This window comes from Rhyacophila brunnea, unplaced genomic scaffold (assembly GCF_057557595.1).
Source record: "Rhyacophila brunnea isolate RB1 unplaced genomic scaffold, BYU_Rbru_1.0 scaffold_24, whole genome shotgun sequence".
In the NCBI taxonomy this organism is placed as follows: Eukaryota; Metazoa; Arthropoda; class Insecta; order Trichoptera; family Rhyacophilidae; genus Rhyacophila; species Rhyacophila brunnea.
The window spans coordinates 1488054-1502276 of record NW_028232904.1 but is presented as its reverse complement, the minus strand read 5'-3'; the positions used below and the strand labels follow the sequence as shown (position 1 = coordinate 1502276).

General features: G+C 35.2%; 1 protein-coding gene across 2 annotated transcripts in view; it reads left to right on the top strand.

The window, feature by feature from the left end:
* Positions 1–14223, top strand: part of ctrip (E3 ubiquitin-protein ligase ctrip) — a 94962-nt gene that overhangs the window by 67812 nt on the left and 12927 nt on the right. For both annotated transcript variants that reach the window (XM_085951403.1, XM_085951402.1), the window contains exons 17-25: positions 839–1048; positions 3911–4125; positions 8158–8301; positions 8900–9073; positions 9657–9783; positions 10345–10456; positions 10969–11150; positions 11862–12027; positions 12840–13065. In XM_085951403.1, the coding sequence (XP_085807529.1) occupies positions 839–1048; positions 3911–4125; positions 8158–8301; positions 8900–9073; positions 9657–9783; positions 10345–10456; positions 10969–11150; positions 11862–12027; positions 12840–13065 (1556 nt within the window). The remainder of the gene's footprint in view (positions 1–838; positions 1049–3910; positions 4126–8157; positions 8302–8899; positions 9074–9656; positions 9784–10344; positions 10457–10968; positions 11151–11861; positions 12028–12839; positions 13066–14223) is intronic.

Here is a 14223-nt window from a genome sequence, read left to right as displayed (position 1 = left end):
CCCTATAAGATTTAGCCTAAATGTAATAATGTAAAACCGATAAAAGGACTTGTGAGACAAACGTCAGATGCTGGTTGTTTTATTCATTTTCATTTGTAGCATGGAATTTCAATTACTATTGTATCGCCCACATCTATCAAAAAGACAACTATTTAAACATTATTAGCCAGTTCCATAGATTATTCAATGGCAATAGCAATGACAAGATAAACTTGAAAACTTGGTCCAGTGCAAGGCCCCAATTGGTTGGCGAATGAAAAAAAGAGCCTCTGGTCTACTGATTTAGTTAACTACAAGTGACTCCGCGTTCCAGGTTCACTTGAAGACAACTTGACACTGACTATGACATTCTACTATAATTTCAGATTCACCAAACTGGTTTATTACATATTACCTGCAGATTTTATCAAAATAAGCCTTGAATACTTAAATTCATAGGATTGGATAGTATTTTATTAAATTCAACTTCAACTAGGTTATGTAAAAAAGAAACAGACTTTCATCCAGAACTTGAGCTGTCATTTTGTTTTCGGGGTTGCCAATAGAATATTGAACTCATAACCAATACAACCACACTTACAATCGTATGATTAGAAAATCAAGCCTTCAAAATTTTGAATTCAGAATGCGTAGAAGTAAGACTCCTATATCGAGTCCAAATTTTTGGTGGAGGCCAATAATATGTCAATTTTACCAATAACAAAACATCCAGCCATACGCCGCCAGCAGTCAGAATATCAATTTTTCTGTGGGTACCAATTCACACCACTAATAATAACCACGAGGAATTACCATCAAGTATTATAATGTAAAATTAATCTGATTTGTCTGCATGCAGGCGTATGGCACACATACACAGCGTTGGACTCTCGTACGATAGAGGCGGCACATCAGAGTTCGGAAGATGAGGTGTCCCTGTCAGCACTTGGCAGGACTTACATCGTGGACTTCCTTTCCATGAAGCAGATCAATGAGGATACAGGAACCACCCGGCCCGTGCAGAGGAGACTTGGACCACCTCCCACTCCTCAGCCGGCCGATGCTCAAGGTGAGAATTATTGCCTGGCAAAATTCATTTGCAGAACTTTGAAGAGGTTTGGATTGGATGGAGCAGATGGACCGATGGAGCTTTTATTTATATGAATGTGATTAAAGTCATTGCAGCATTTCGAGTGCTTAAAGTCAGACAACGTTATCTACAAAAAAGTGTTTTTTTTTTTTTTTTTGAGATAACGTTATTATACATTTACGGCTACATGATAGTCAAACAACGTTATGTCAATCTTTTTTAATTTCTTATTAAATCGTCAGTAAAGTTTAACGCTAACTACATAAGTTACCCTTGTTTTCATATTTTTTTAAAACTATCCCTATAAATTTTAACATTATCATAAGCAAGATAAATGTACAATACACAATCTTCTAATATATAAAAATTAATATTTGTGTGTTTGTTTGTTCGTATTTAATGCGCAGCCATACCGTTCATCCGATAGCGATAAAACTTTGTTAACTTATTGCTTGCACTTGCGGGAAGAGTATAGGCTATACTAATATATAAAAATGAATGTCTGTCTGTCTGTATGTCTGTCTGTCTGTGTGTCTGTCCCGTATGCGTTCCTATACCATTCATCCGATTGCAATGAAATTTTGGTAAGTGGTTGTATGCATACCCATAAAGGTTTCTGAATTAGAAAAATCATCATCTTCTTCTTCTTCATTATATTTTCTTTTATTCGTATGGTTCCTATACCATTCATCCGATTGCAATGAAATTTTGGTAAGTGGTTGTATGCACACCCATAAAGGTTTCTAAATTAGAAAAATCATCATCTTCTTCTTCTTCTTCATTCTATCTTCTTTTATTCGTATGGTCCCTATACCAGCTATCCGATTGCGATGAAACCTTCATCAGTTGTTGTGGTAACACCCGCAATGGTTTTTGAATTAGTACAACCATCTTCTTCTTCTTCTTCTTCTTCTATTCTATATTCTTCTATTCGTATGCGTTCCTATTCCATTCATCCGATTGCAATAAAATTTTCGTCAGTAATTGTGCCAACACCCGCAAAGGTTTCTGAATTAGTACAACTATCTTCTTCTTCTTCTTCTTCTTCATTCTATCTTCTTTTATTCGTATGGTCCCTATACCATTCATCCGATTGCAATGAAACCTTCATCAGTTATTGTGGTAACACCCGCAATGGTTTTTTAATTAGTACAACCATCTTCTTCTTCTTCTATTCTATATTCTTCTATTCGTATGCGTTCCTATTCTATTCATCCGATTGCAATAAAATTTTCGTTAGTAATTGTGCCTACACCCGCGAAGGTTTCTGAATTAGTACAACCATCTTCTTCTTCTTCTTCTTCTTCATTCTATCTTCTTTTATTCGTATGGTCCCTATACCATTTATCCGATTGCGATGAAACCTTCGTCAGTTGTTGTGGTAACACCCGCAATGGTTTTTGAATTAGTACAACTATCTTCTTCTTCTTCTTCTTCTTCTTCTTCTATTCTATATTCTTCTATTCGTATGCGTTTCTATTCCATTCATCCGATTGCAACAAATTTTTCGTCAGTAATTGTGCCAACACCCACGAAGGTTTCTGAATTGGTACAACCATCTTCTTCTTCTATTCTATCTTCTATTCGTATGCGTTCCTATACCATTCATCCGACTGCAATGAAATTTTGATCAACTGTTGTGCTCACGCCGCAAAGGTCTCTGAATTGTTACAACTATTTTCTTTTTCTTCTATTCTATCTTCTTCTATTTGTATGCGTTCTTATACCATTCATCCGATTGCGATGAAATTTTGACCAGTTGTTGTGAGCACGCCCGCGAAGAGTTCTGAATTAGTACAACCATCTTCTTCTTCTTCTATTCGTATGCGTTCCTATACCATTCATCCGATTGCAATGAAACTTTGGTGAGTTGTTGTGCCCTTGCCCGCAAAGGTTTCTGAATTACTACAATCATCTTTTTCTTCTTCTATTTGTATGCGTTCTTATGCCATTCATCCGATTGTGATGAAATTTTGACCAGTTGTTGTGCGCAAGCCCGCGAAGGTTTTTGAATTAGTACAACCATCTTCTTCTTCTTCTATTCGTATGCGTTCCTATACCATTAATCCGATTGCAATGAAACTTTGGTGAGTTGTCATGCGCATGCCCACGAAGGTTTCTGAATTATAAAATCATCTTCTTATACTATTCGTATGCGTTCCTATACCATTCATCCGATTGCGATGAAACTTTTGTCAGTTGTGTGCGGTTTCTAAATTATTATTATATAACATACAAAGTTTGTTGTTTGTTTGTTCTATCCAATTTTGATTTTTTTTTTTACTACATATTTATAACATTAATAACGTTTTCATATTTTGGATTCGATATTAATTTAGTGTTCTTATGTTTGACCTTTACTCCTATTATAATTATTTTCATATTGCCATATTGTATTACACAGATATTTTAATATTAAAGAAATAATTACCTCTTATTATTTTTCAAATATCTAAGATAAATATAACCACGAAGCGACCCCGTGCGAAGCCGGGTACTTCAGCTAGTAAATTATAAAATATTAACATTGGGGTTTAAATAAACATTTCCCTTGTTGAGTTACAAGAATCTAAAATAACGATTTTTGGCTCTCCTGTAAAGTTGCACTTTTGTAGATAGTGTTGTTTGACACTAAGCCCTCGATTTGTAACAAGCTTTATGCCTACTCCAGATGAAGACCATCTATATGTGAACAATGTTTTCCATCTGCAGCAGAATACAAAAAAAATATAGACATTTGGATCAGAACACTTTAAATGTTTGCATAAAAATGTTCATCAATAATGATGAACATACAGTTTGTGCAAAATGTGGAGTATTAAAGAGCGCTGTGATTTTCAGGCGGCATCACTGGGGGAGGAAGGTGGGGGAGCGACGCCCGCTCGGCATGCCTGCGCGGCTCGTGTGGCAAGCGAGTGCTGGCTCTCTCTGCGGTGCTGCTGGAGGTGTACTCCAGCTCTGCAGGCCCTGCTGTCCGCTGCCAGTGCCTCAAGGCCCTGCTGAGGATGGTGTACCACGCAGACCCCGACATGCTCACTTGGGTGCTAAAGTATCAGGTATGCACTTGTTTCATTTCACTGTTAAAAAGTCGCTTTAATATCAATGGAATGTCAGACACGGAAGCAGTCACCTTGTAATATTTCGACGGCCCCAGGAAAAACCATGATAAGTCTAAAATCATAAATGTTCAGGAGAGCGAAAAAACTAAAATATTTACGCTATTAAATTCATCATATAAAATGAGTAAATTTTTTCTTATCTTATTTAAATAAATCAGATAGACCATTTTATGGTCTATATTCCTATCAAAATTTAATGGTGATTCATTAATTAACAGCTGAGATAATGTCCAAAAATCGTTTTTATTTGGAATAATATTACGCACTTTATATTTTGACTCGATTCAACATGCTTTTGCGCGGACGAAATAGATTACTGACTCCGCATAACACATTCATATTCTGAGATAGAAACCTTATTTTACGTCGCATTTTTCTTACTCCATACGATTTTATTAATTACAACTATAGTTATAACGCTCTTTTACGGAAAAATTGACATTGCGCAATATTTAACTCGAAATAGTACAGCGTGTCTATAAAATCTTAACAAGGGATATAGGGACATATTGATATATATATATTTTTATACGGAGTTTTTATAATTTAAATGTATTTAAGTATGACTTTTTATGTTTTTTTGCAAATTATTATTGATATTTTTATAAATAATCAGAATATGTACATTACGAAATAATAAACATTCAGGAAAAATGTTTATAATGGAATAATAAAGAAGTTATGAGGAAATTAGTACATAACACTACTTACTACACCATCAATAAAATATCTATTTTTTATACCTACTTCGTAACAAATTTTTCATTAAAAATATAGAATAGATAGAAAAAAACAATGTAATGTTAATGGCCATGTATATCACTAGAACAATTTTAATTTAATTAATATTCAGTACAATTATCGAAACCAGAGAGATAATATATTTCATTAAATAAATCATTATAAGTTCGTTAATGGTTTACATAAAGGATATACCGAGTGAATTAAATTAGTAATTATCACTTTAGAACACACATAATTATTATTGTTCAATACAAAAATACAAAAATATTAAATAACTAGTGGAATATAATATTATACATAACAATTTGGCACAAATGTACCTACCAAAGCATCGAAATGTTGGAAAAAATATATTTAAGTAGGTTTATTAGTTTCAAAAATTATTCACTTTTTTCAATTCAATTTTTGCAACATAATATCTTTCTGTAATTGATCTTGTAAAATTGTAATTAAAAGCTTATAAATACTGATACAGTGATCATATTAACTTTCGTTTTGTTTTTCTAATGTTTATTGTCGATATGAGTTTAATTATCGATTAGTAAACATAGTTGAATTATATTTAATTGTCAACATAAATCATGAAACATCAGTATAAGTACGTCTTAATTGAACTCAGTTATGTTAATTAATACGAGGTGTCATGATTGCAATAATTTATTTGGAAAGATAAAATAAATATGTACCTCCCCAACATTGTAATATTTAGTTTAAAATTTAAATAATCGTGGTACGAATCTGCATTTTTCTAAACGGTTGGCTTTTAACTAGTATTTTCTTTAAATGATACATTATATTGTTATCTAATCTAATCAATTACGTAGAGTTTTATTAAATACTTTCTCAAAAAAACATAGTTTAATATCAATTATCATTCATAGCACTTTATTTAACTTACTATTTTGATCGATCTATATAACTCCGACCGATTTAACTTAGATAAAAAATAGTAATTACTATTTATGCTAGTTTTCATATTTTAAAACAATCATATTCAATAAATTAATACTAGGTTAGTATATATGAGAGTAGGTACTAGATTTTTCAAAACCAATTGATATTTTGTTTGATATTATACCTACCGGGGATACCACAATATGTTAATCCCATCTCATACATATTATTTACCTAGATTCTAGACAACAATAAATGATTCATAAACTGACTATTATACACGTTTTTCGGTAAAATTCTATTGAAAATAATAGATATAATAAGTTTTCAAAAAACCCGGCTAATCTTTTCTTTTAGGTGACCGACATGTAATAATAATTTATAATCCACAGAGCTCGTTTTCGAGAAACATTCAATGTACAAAGTAATAATAATATATACCCTTTTATATTATTGCAAACATAAAATTAACACGTCGGACGTATTTAAGTTTTACAATGAGCTTAAGTTGGTCCCAATGTGTACAAATCAATTAGTAAGCTTTTCGGAAATTCTCACCATTTGAAAGAGTAATAAAAATGATTTTTTTCACTTTCTTAAGTCATAAATATTATTCCGTAATTAGTAAGAATTTTACTAAGAGAATAATAAAATAAACTCTCTTGTATTTGCTAGCTAGATAAGTCCTTCCTTTTAAATAATAAAATATTTTGTAATTTAAACATGAAAATACTGCCTAGTTGTTATTATCGATGTACAAGACTAATTTAATCAAAATGTGTCATACTGTACCGAAAATAAAATATTTTTTTGAAGTTAAAACATAATATTATAGGTATAAGCATCGGCCTATAACATCGTGGGTTCCGAGTTTGAATCATGGGTCTGAAAAATAGATACAAATTGTTTTTCAATTTGTGGTCGGAGTCAGAGTACGTACCTAATAGGTTGAGCAAGTGGCTGACATCCATTTCTCGTAAAAACAAAACCTGTTCTCCAATCTGTGGGGGGCCTCATTATGATCGGACATGATCGGATATTTTAGGTGGGTACATTTTTAATTGCAAAACAATTTGTTTTCTAGTGATAGGTAATAATATTTAATTAAAATACTTATGTCGTTTTCTGCTGGGTATTTATTTAAATTAAGTTTATTTATAATTACATACTTTTTTTACTCATCTAAATAATTGAAACAGTGAATTATTATAATGATATATCCATATCGTTTTCTATTGGATATTTGTTTAATATCAAATAATATAACAATTTCAAACTTAAACATTACCTACAACATTGTTTTTTGGGTATCTAAGTAGAAGAGTAATTAACCGAAAATAGTCGAAGAAAGCTTGTGGAGGTCTTTATTTTGCGGTGGATTAAAATTGGCTGATGAATCAATATAATGAATAATCAATATTTAAACATTATTACTGTGTCCTAGTATAGTAAAAGTACCTACCTATATTAGTACAAAATAATTCTTTTCTATTTTGTTTGTTTTATATTCAATAATATAATATTTTGATAATAAAACACTAGTACTAGTGACTAGTGAGTAGCTTTTTAACTAAAACTGCATTTACCTACTGCAAATTCCAATATTTTCCGAAGATAAACCAATATATTTTTCAAAACTAATGTGATACGTCAATATAAACCATGCCGTATATTAGGATCTCCGTTAAAGACTGTTATTGCAAGTATAACAACCTTCTTACTCGTAAAATAAAACGCAGTACACTTTTTTTATTGATATATGACTATACTCCTCGGATATTTATGTGAACACAAATTTGGTCGATGCGATATGTAGATATAGAGCACCATTGTCGAAAATCTAACTTTGTCAATTTTTATGCTAGAGACCTGAAATTTTTACAGGACATGCACAAAAAATATGATATTATAAAAAGCTAATAAAACTTAAAACGCTATTTTCAGACTTATCATGGTTTTTCTAGGGCACGTCGATTTCTCCATCAAAGGAGTTTGGCACCTTGATAATAAGGAAGGCCGCTAAATACTATCTATAGTGTATATGGCGGAGCTACAGGATGCTGGTTTGACCTGGAACAATGCAAGAAGACTGGCGAGCGACAGGGATTCTTGGAGGCGCCTCGCTGTGTCCATATGCTCCAACTAAGGGGCGGATATGGCCGAAGAAGAAGAAAGAAGTTTTACTGTATTTAATTTGAGACAGCTTATAAGGATTCAGCAATACCTCTGTGAGCTCTATCGTTGATTGAAAAATCTTGTGGGCGACAACATGGTAACTTTTTTACAATTTTATTTGTTATATTTAACCAAAAACGTTCCAACGTATTGCAGGTGGTATCGTCTCACATAGCCGGCATGATGGCTTCCAATGATCTCCGCATTGTGGTTGGCTCTCTTCAGATGGCTGAGATCCTCATGGAGCAGCTGCCCGATGTCTTCGGAACGCACTTCCGCAGGGAAGGTGTCATGCACCAGGTATGTTGTCAAACCACAAAATGTGGTGTCTTCCTCTACTATGTTAATCTTTCCTTGTATAGTGAATTGTGGAATCCTGCGTGTTTGTCCTGATGCCATCAAAGCACTGTAGATTTTTAGTTTTGATGCTATGCAGAATTTGTTGGTCCTCATTAGTCAGTCCAAAGAATTTTTAAGGATGTATCTAAACCAATACATATCGTAGATCTCAACTCCACATTACCTTGTGTAGCAGCGTTCATACCTCTATGACACAGAAATGAATTGACATGTCATAATTGTGAACATATACATCTTGTCGGCCGGCCATCAGTTTTCACAAAACCATTATTTTAAAAACAATGCATTTTTTTTTATAAATATAGTATATAAAAGTTTATAGAGATATAAAACTACAGAAAATATATCTATGGCCCGACCCCCGCTTCCGTCCTTTACACTAAATACGACGATAAGACATCACAGCCATGTTGGTTATAGAATAGGTTTGAGCCTCTATTGCTAAGGAGGCATCTCATTTTGAAAATTGCACAATTGCTATCTTAACTCTTATTTGAATTTCACTCGAGCATTATACAGTATTTTTAATATTTTTCAGATCGGGCAGTTGGCAGACCCATCAGTCCCGCTGTGCGTGAGTCCCCCCAAGTCTTCCATGAGAGTGGTGTGCCCCAACCCGACCGCGTCCGGAGTTGCCTCGGTCAAGAGAGACCTGACATCCGGACTCGCCGTACACACCCTCACGCCTTCCACTCCGGGGCTGAAGACCAAGGTAAAACTAAATTAATTTAGAATCTAGGAGATGAGTAATTTCACAATCTGTCTGGCGGTCTCTCTATAGTTGCCTTACCTAGCAGTGGCAAGACTTGATGCCGAATGATTATTTTAAATTTAATGTTTACTTTAACTTGTAAAGAAAAATGTTTATTGCTAGAAACTATGCAAATTGATGTTTATTTGTCGCATATATAAATTACAGGCAGTGACATCGATCTAATCTCAATGATATCGAAATTATTACAAGCTGAAGATGTATGGAAGACAGCGGTGACATAAAAAAATATTAGCCTTGTATAGAAAACCCAATTGCATCGAATTGATACCTGAATCGTTGCATGTAATTGCTGTTTAAGGTTGATGATTAGTATGAGTCGTCAAGTGAGCAACTTTGGCTGCACAATTGTCTTTCATTTAGTCACCGTTTCTATTCCACACAGAGAATAAGTAATGTGAGAAGGTATCTCTTACGAGCATTGCTGGTTAGCCATTTGAATCTGTATTATTTAACAAGTAGGTACAAATAGAAAACAGGAAATAATATTGATTGTTATGAATATCTGTTATCTTTTTTGCAGGCTTCAATATCGACGGGTGTGGTGAAGGGGGCAGGGCCCGTGGCTAGTGTGGTGGCTCCCTCTGTCATCAGCATAAACCTAGCTCCGGGAACTTCCCATGGAGCGGCGCTTATTGGATCTGGATCAGGTAATACTGCATTCAATTCTTTAAAATAATCATTTAATCAACATGAATTCCCATGTGATTGGCGTCAGACAAAAGTACCCATTAGACATGCGCCGTTTATGCATGACTCACTTAATGCTTGTGAGTCAGAGGCTGCCTGTGCGCCTTTATGCGCATGAGTAATGACTGATTCAGATGTCATGACTGAAAACTAAGTTTCCAACCAGCCCCAATGTTTTGTGAATGCTGTGAAAGCTGGAGCGAGTCGGACGGTACATAGTGAACGCTCTGAAGACAGAAGCAAGTCCAAGCGGTTAATGAGACTTGTGTTCGTGACTTGAATGACCTAATCAGTTTGAACGAGACTTATCTTGCAAATTTAAGTGACTCGTTTCCCATGACTGGTATCTATGTATGTACTTGTAGAAAGATTTGACAATTAAAACAAAAGCATATAACATACACAATTCGGAAACCCTCAGAAACATACCTATTAGAAAACAAAAACGCAGAAATGCCATCAATGTAATTTATTACAGTCAGACTATATGATTTTATTACTGATTATGTTTTGTTTTTCAGCTGTCTCAATAGAAACGAGTCTTACAATTGGACCCAATGGAAGTCCAGCTCTCTTGGATCCAACGCAGCCAGGAGTCGAAATACCATTGCCCACCATGCCACATGAACTCAGGTAAACTAACAAGATATTACTATTTGCATTCACGCCCTCACATAGGACTAGTCGTCATACAGCACAGGAAGGTCCACAGTTTGAAGTTAACTTAGTTTCATTACGAGGATTGGATATCAGGTTATTGCTTTGAAGCACCATGCCTTGGATCCAAGTAAAAAAATATATCAATATTATCAGCTGGCGAGATTTGAACCTGTGATATATTGATTGCGATGAAGATAATACGTGGCTAGATCGGTACAAACATTGTACAGTGATCCCCCTCTCCTCTCACACGTTGGGGTGATTCATTGGGTGGGCCATGTTTCAGAAATGAAAGACATCCAACAATCCAGTATGCTCCTCTTCAATAGCCCAAAAGTTATAAGGGGGTCAAAAGACTCGGACTACGGTAGTTAGGGTGTATTGAAAGTATGCAACTTTATTAAGTTATCATGTTTGACTGGTGTGTAATTCTGGGTTAGTGTTAGAAGCTACCATAAAATTCTTATTTTGTGTGCAATTTTTAGATCTCAAAGTCCGGTGTCGATGCGTTTGACCGATGTGCTAAAACGCAAGCGTGCCCCCAAACGCTCCGGCGAAAGGGCAAGCAGCGGGACGGCGTCGGGGGCAAGTGCAGGTGCGGGAGCCCGCCACCGCAGACAGGAGGAACCCCAGGATCTGCCGACGCAGCATCATCATCATCCGCACGGTGAGAATTCATTGAAAATTTTTGAAGAGATTTATGAAGTGAAACTAAGGCACATTGTGCAAATTCATTGAGCGATGTGGCGTCTAACATTGGGGAGATAACGGTACATTACACTTTGTTATTGTGAAGGGAGTGGCTTATTCAGTTATTGTATTAATTATATTCCACTTTCCTTATATCGCCTTATGAGGTTTCATTTTTAACTCGTGTGGCAACCATATATTAATTTTTTATTATGGAGATACATTGACTAAAAAACCTCCAATATAGGAAATGGCTAATGAAAGATGCAAGTTGGTACATTTAAAGATAGACTTCTCGAAGAACAAAGTAATCATAAATTATTTGACTGACCCAAAGGGATCGGGAACTAATTAGCAAGTACCGAATCGGTTATTTAGTTTTGAACATTTTATAAATGTACTGCATTATAAGTAAGATTCGACAGTTGGGGCAGAAAACAAGTGCCACTGAGCGAGACAATTGAATACAACAGGCAAGATCTAAGCACTGTCGCTGATAGTGAGTGACCTTTGACAATAAACACATTAACACCGTTTTCTTTATATTTGAATCGCTCCTCCACGATAGGTGAAGTAAAAATAAATAAAGAAAGAAAATTTTATCAAATATTGACCTAATTTTTGAGGTCGCCATTGTACTTTTTCCTGCCCTTTCACTAAACAAAATAATCAAATGGTTTATTTGCAGGATCTTCATTCCGATCTCGGCTGGGCGGAGCCACCTCAAAGACGACCTCATTCCTGGCTTCTCTGAACCCCGCCAGGTGGGCTCGTCAGCACGGTGCACCCCCCGGCCTCTCCGCCATGACCAGAGATTCCATGCAGTCTAATGCCAACATCGCTGCACAAAACAGGTTTCCTAATTTATTGCCTAATATAAATTTCAATATCATAATCAGCGGCATTATAGGCCATGTTGGATCCTGGCCACCTCTCACTGGAACTCTGAGTTCCACTCTGTCCGGCTGCCAGAGTTGTGGTTTCTCGGTATCTCTTTGTAAGGCGCTTCGATAACTTACACATATTTATAAAAGAATAGATAAATTATTTTTTTACCATTAAATGCATTCCAATGACAATAGTGTAGTGAAACATTATTGTAGTAATAGGAGTGAAACAATCACATTAACACCCAGGCTTTTAAGAAATTCATATAATTGTATTGTGACCTCACCGGGAATGAAACCCAGAGGCCCCGAATAAGAAGCCAGTGCCTTACAAGCCGGATGCATTCATCCTCCATTCGCTCTATATACCCTGCCCAACGGAGTATCTGAATATTTATAAACTTGTCCAGCCCATCATAAATGCAATGTCACTCGTGATTAAACCAACGTTGTCATATTCCATTTTCAAAGATAAGCGAAGAATTCAACCAAATACTATTAGTTTCCGACAATCGGTGGAGCAGAATGTCCATGCTTCAGTACTATGACAAAATCATATGGGTAAAACAATGTTATCTGTGGCTAACGGAAGCTTTATTTATGTTATTTTTATGTAAATACTGCCCAACTTTACAAAGACGACATTTCAGTGAAGTTGGGTAGAACGTCAAAAGATTATTAATCTTAGGTTTGTTAGCAAAGAGTAAATGCTTTTAAAATTGTGTAAAACGTGTAAAAAAAATATTTTTAAATACAATGTGACATGGTTGCTTTGACAGAGAGAAGGCGCGTCAGTGGGTGCGCACTCAGGCTGCGGCCTTGAGCCAGGAGCACTGCGGAGGGGGCCGAGGTGGCGCTGGCGGGACGCACCCTGCCAGCGGCGTGCTGTCTCGCCTGACATCTGCCGTGCAGCGCCTGCGCTCCACTTCCGATACAGCCACCACGGCTGCAGCCCTCTCCCAACTACGAGACGTGCTCGTCGACAGTGATATATCACCCTTCGAGGTATGTATATTATGTTTTATCGACTTTAATGGTCTAGTCGGCGGTGTCTGCCGTGATCCCTACACTAGTGCACTGCATTTTTTTAAATTATCAGTGTCATCACTCTTCTGTTGCAGAGTAAACTCTATATTGTGTCATACATAATAAAATGAATGAATCCTTAAAAGGACGCTCTACAGAATCGGCCTTGAGAATTGAAAATATGATTTTTTTACATGTGGTCCATAATAACTGGTCTACTAGTTAATATAAAAAGGTTGCCGCCAATGTTTGTCTCAATAAACTCCCTACAAGTGAAGCTTGTGAAGTGAAGCTATGGGGTGACCAAAAAATAGTACTTTCTAATAAAATTTATTTTCTAATAAATTTACTAATAACATTTAATGTTACTAAATTCAATATGTTTATCAGTTCTTTGGTGGGAAGTATTGCAACTGATATGATGGATATGATAACTTTTTTGATTATGTGTTGGCCACGATATAAACTTAATAATATATTAATAACTTTTTAACCTGAAATTGTCCGACAACTAAACATACGAAGGATGTTGACATACATATCAACCTACATTTTTATTTCATGTGCTATCCAAAAAACATTACTAATGAATAGTGCTTATTTGTAATGTTTAGGACCTACATATTAAAAATAATAGGTATTGTTTAATTCTAATGCATATTTATAAAACGTAGAATTTACTGTCTGCCTATAAAAAGAAAGTGACTTTTTATTGCCTGCGCAACTTCACTTTTATACTAGTGAAACAAGTGGTAGGTAAAGCCAATGGGCGAAATTATATATTATATTAAGAGTGCCTAAAAATAATTATTAACATACAGTCACTAGACACATTATTTTTTTATTAATCCATGGGACTGGCAGGCATATAAAAAATTACTGTCACTAGAAAAAGTGTCTGACAGGGCTGCCGACGCAATTAATTATACTGTACTTTTTAAATTTAATTTATAATATATTTTATTTAAGTTTTGTGCATCTAATGCCGGGTCCACACTGGCGCAAAACAATGTCGCGCGACAACCTCGATAAATTTTACGATAATTATCATAATGGCTTAAAAATTTTTACGATAATTATCATACTTATCGTAAAATTTAACGAGGTTGCCGGCAACATGTTGCCAATTTGGACCCG